This window comes from Ipomoea nil, unplaced genomic scaffold (assembly GCF_001879475.1).
Source record: "Ipomoea nil cultivar Tokyo-kokei standard unplaced genomic scaffold, Asagao_1.1 scaffold0900, whole genome shotgun sequence".
NCBI lineage: Eukaryota > Viridiplantae > Streptophyta > Magnoliopsida > Solanales > Convolvulaceae > Ipomoea > Ipomoea nil.
Window position 1 is genome coordinate 2454100 of NW_017617328.1, and position 4637 is coordinate 2458736.

The window sequence follows — 4637 nt, forward strand, 5'->3', positions numbered from 1 at the left end:
TGTTATTAACCATTTTAAATCATCAATTTGAATCACAAAGCATTCTTTCCTCTCTCTCCCTCTTTCTCTAATATATATATATATATATATATATATATATATATATATTATAGATATATTATATTATATTTAATATATATTATATTAAATATATTATATTTAATATATCTAACATTCTTACATGTTTTTGATGTAGACACTTTTCTGTGGACTCACATGATAAAAATAACCAATTTTGGTTTGCCATCTCAGAGAATAGAAATGAGGGAGTAGAATTTGGAAGTCCATGTAGTAGAACTCTTAGGATAATAATGGTAATAAACTGAAATATTTATAACAATAATGGCTAGTTATATATGACATTTGAACAATAACTAGACCAATATAATACAATTACAATTAAATCTAAACTAATCTCCAATGGTGAATGCAGATTTCTCTCGTCACAAAAAAAAAAAAAAAAAAAAAAAAAAAAAATAAAACCAAAAAAAAAAACTAATTTATTGAGATGAAATAGTTACAATTATCTTCCAGCAGCTAGTGGTAACTCCATATGATCTTTTATACTATCATATCCAGTTGTTGTTACACTGAAATTAGGATCATATCCCAAGGGAATTGATGGCTCCATAATTAAAGCCTGTGATTCCATGGAAGTCGATGAATTATTAGCCCAGGGATGTTTTATTGCTCTCCTCAATCCACTTAGATCCATTGCTACTTCCTTCATCGTTGGCCTATCCTCCCCCTTGAAATTCAAACACCTTTTTGCAAGTAAGGCAACCTCTTGCAACTCCTCAATAGTGCTTCCTTCGCATAAAATGTTGCCATCAAGAATTTTGAACAACTGATTTCCTTTCAACAATGAAAGAAAATGTTGAGATAGATTTCTCTCTAATTCTGGACCGTCAAATGATATTGCCCTCTTACTCGTTAGCAATTCCACGAGGACAACTCCAAAGCTGTAAACATCGCTCTTTTCTGTCAAATGGTGGGTTTGCATGTATTCTGGATCAAGATAGCCAAATGTTCCTTGCACCATTGTTGTCAGATGAGTTTGATCTTGAGGGACTAATCTTGACGCACCGAAATCGGATACTTTGGCAATATAATCATTATCGAGGAGAATATTTACACATTTAACATCTCTATGGATGATGGGAGGAGAGGCTGCAGAGTGCAAATAAGAGAGTACCTCAGCTGTTTCGGTTGCTATTCTTAAACGAGTCGACCAAGGTAGAGTCGATGTTTTGTCTTTGTTGTGGATATGCTCTGACAACGTTCCATTACTTATGAACTCATAAACCAACAGTGGAACTTCTGTCTCTAAACAACAGCCAAAGAGTTTGACTATGTTTTTGTGATTGATTTGAGAGAGCACAATTACCTCATTGATGAATTGCTCGACTTGGTTTGGGTCCATTATTTTGGACTTTTTAACAGCTACTACTCGACCATCAAAAAGGTGCCCTTTGTAAACAATGCCAAAACCTCCTTGACCAATGATTTTTGTTTGGTCATAGTTGTTGGTGGCTTTTTCAAGCTGCTTAGCAGTGAAAATTCTTGTTGTGCCAGAAGATGCATTACCCTGGGCAATCCTCTGTTGCAGAATCAATCCTCCATTATCCCTAAAGAATTTCTCCTTCATTTGTACCGATTTCCTCCGCCGATGTTCCAAGTACAGAGAAAAACCAGCAATCAGCAGCACTATCATGCCTAAAGCGACACCTGCATTCAATCAAAATTGACTAACTATGTTACCAAACATGGAAATATCAAATCAGGTGAAGAGTTTCTGAATAGGAAAAGATGTTTACCCAGAACTATGAAGTCCACTACTCTGTTAGACGAATGGCATGGTTTTCCATTATTATCTTTGCATTCATATTTAATAGGTAATTGGCAGCTGCCACCGCCTTTCCCATCGTCAAAGTAACCTGCCTTGCAAGTGCAATTGTAACCGCCTAGTGTATTGAAGCAAGTGGCGTTTTTGGAGGAGCAGTCGTTCTGTCCATCATATGCACATTCATCAATATCTGCACACGCAATAACAATAGATTAGGTGGTGTTTGACAATTAACTATTAACTGATAATTGATTAAATTAGTTAATAGCTGATAACTATTAATAATTGATAGTTAATAACTGATCTGATTGAATTAGTTGATTTAACTAACTGATAATTTTATCTGGTTGTAAACTTTATCTGAAAAGTCAATTAGGCATTTAAATTTTTAGAAGTTACAATTAAACCTCTAACATGTTATATTGAGGTAATGAAGTTTAAAAACTAGAAAATGCCCTGCTATTGCAATCCAACCATATTCCATGACAATTCGGCATCTCCAGCAACTAAGACTCGAGACTAACAATCGCTAAACAGTCGCTAGTCGCCTTCTGTCGGAGAAGGTGGTTGCCCTCAATCGGAGAAGGTGACCAGTTGGTCACCTTCTCAGGTAAAAGGCGACTGAGTTGTTGCCAGCCGCCGGTTTTAATCGCCCTAGATGCCAAATTATCATCGAAGATAGTTGGATAGGTGCTGGAATTCTAATGACCTGTAATAGCAGTTATTTACCCGTTTTTGAATGTTATTGTCTTAATATAACATGTTAATGAGTTTAGTTGCAACCTCTAAAAGTTGAGCATAATTGACTTTTAAGATAAATAGTTTATGAGCTTATTTGATCTTTTTTTGCAAAAAAATAAGTAAGGAAATTGTACATATAAAGTGTAGAGACTAGACAGTATATATGTAAGTACCTAGGCAACCTGGATGGAGATATGGATTGCCTTCATAACCCTTCTCACAAGCGCATCTGTATCCATTATCAGGACCTTTAAAAGGGACGCATGTGGTGTTACCTTGGCATGTGCTGCTAGAGTTACTGCACGTATCATCGAAGATGGCCCAGTCTATTACCATCGGCAGTTTCTCCGCTTCCCAATTTTCGGTAAGCATATCGCGGGAAAAGGTGAACTCATCCTTTTTCACCACGAACGCGTAGCTGCAATCAGTAATGTAATTTTTCGCCGTCATGTTTTGCAACGTCAAATTCACGTTTCTCGCCAACAGAGGAATGTCTGTCGTCTGACAACACCCGATTCCATTGCAAGTTCCGTTCACCACATCTTGGAAGCGGTTACAGGATGCTATGCACCCTGTTTGGTACGACTTTTCATTCTCCTCTCCGGAGATAGTCGCAATAGTGTTGCAACCCACGGCAACGAACTTATTGGCGGTCTGGTTGACGTAGAAATTTGCTAGTGTGATCTTTGTCCAGGTGGATGGGTCATCTTCATCGCAAGTTTGAGCACCGACTTTCGTGACGGTTAACTGACCTTCAACTGATATTGCTCTTACCGGTATATTACTGCTCTCTAAAAAAGGTTGAGGAGGATCATAGGAGGTGGTATTGCAAGTGATCAAGAAGTCATCATTCAGATAACAACCTTTGGTCAAACCAAAGGGAAATGGGATGCTTACGTTCCCACAACTATCATTGCAGTTGGGTTTGGCTATGGGATAAAGATTACTTTTTGATGTGGCGGTAGGAGCAAAACTTAGTACTGCCGGCAACACAACAACTACTACAAGGAAGCTCATGTTGTTCGACAACACTACAATTAAACGTTTGGTCTGTGTTGGATGTGTAATAACTTGGCCGGTTTACAGCTACTATATATGCAATTCCTTGCACTACTCTTGAGGGAATACAAACCAAAGACCAAGTCACCTAGACCTAGTCCAAACAACACGTTAGGAGACTTTTCTTCCAGTTCTACTAATAATATGCATTCTCAAATTCTAATATATCACTTTTACTTCGCCACATAACAAACAAATATATATACAAATAGTTATGCTGTGTAACCGTGTTCACCATGCGCATGGTGAACATACACGTGATATATCCATAATTTCTTAGCTGTAGATTCATAATTTTTATACTATATATTCATAACATCTATACTGTAGATTCATAATTTCTATACTATAGATTCATAATTTCTAGATTCATAATTTTTATACTGTAGATTCATAATTTCTATATTCATAACATTTATACTGTAGATTCATAATTTCTATACTGTAGATTTATAATATTTGTACTACGAAGACGAAATAATGCGATTGCGAAGAGAAAAACCTCGTTAACAACAAATGAAAAACAAAATTATGAATCTACAGCATAAAAATTATGGATCTACACGTTTCCACAGCATAATTTGCGACAAGGATATACGTCTATTTTTCTAAAGTGGGTAGATACCTTGTGCGTACGGACATTTAGCCCGGTCTGTCTACTAAACCATTGAGTCATATTATTTACATCCTCCCAAATGTTATGTTGGGCTGGAGTGTGGGAGCCCTTAAAGTTGGTATTCAACTTTATGGGAGAAGGATAGACTATTTTTATAATGTAGGTCCAAAAGTTTTCACAAAATTCAAGGGTGAAATAAAAAATGAGAGTCCACATAATATTTTTCTTTTTCTTCTTCCTTCAATTTTTATTTAAGGTAGCCTCATGTACACCATCGAATAATAGATGTGGATTTCTCTAGTCATCCAAAAAATAAAATATTACATATATTAAATAGTCACATCTTGAATAAATAATTTATTTTATACGGAGTAT

At 36.0% G+C, this 4637-nt stretch overlaps 1 protein-coding gene across 1 annotated transcript; it reads right to left on the reverse strand.

Annotated features, from left to right (window-relative positions):
* Positions 1-344: 344 nt before the first annotated feature.
* Positions 345-3763, reverse strand: LOC109179433 (putative wall-associated receptor kinase-like 16). Its single transcript, XM_019328936.1, has 3 exons — positions 2761-3763; positions 1818-2036; positions 345-1728 (listed from the first exon to the last, which is right to left on the reverse strand). The coding sequence occupies exons 1-3, from the start codon at positions 3602-3604 to the stop codon at positions 524-526; spliced, it is 2268 nt and encodes a 755-aa protein (XP_019184481.1). The 5' UTR covers positions 3605-3763; the 3' UTR covers positions 345-523.
* Between the last annotated feature and the right edge of the window lie 874 nt (positions 3764-4637).

Bases quoted from the DNA above. Each gene is read 5' to 3' on its own strand.
- LOC109179433 (XM_019328936.1), bottom strand. From the start codon at position 3,604: ATGAGCTTCCTTGTAGTAGTTGTTGTGTTGCCGGCAGTACTAAGTTTT. The intron at 2,037-2,760 runs GTACTTACATAT...TTGCGTGTGCAG, and splicing joins TCTCCATCCAGGTTGCCTAG to ATATTGATGAATGTGCATAT. The intron at 1,729-1,817 runs GTAAACATCTTT...GATTGAATGCAG, and splicing joins AGTGGACTTCATAGTTCTGG to GTGTCGCTTTAGGCATGATA.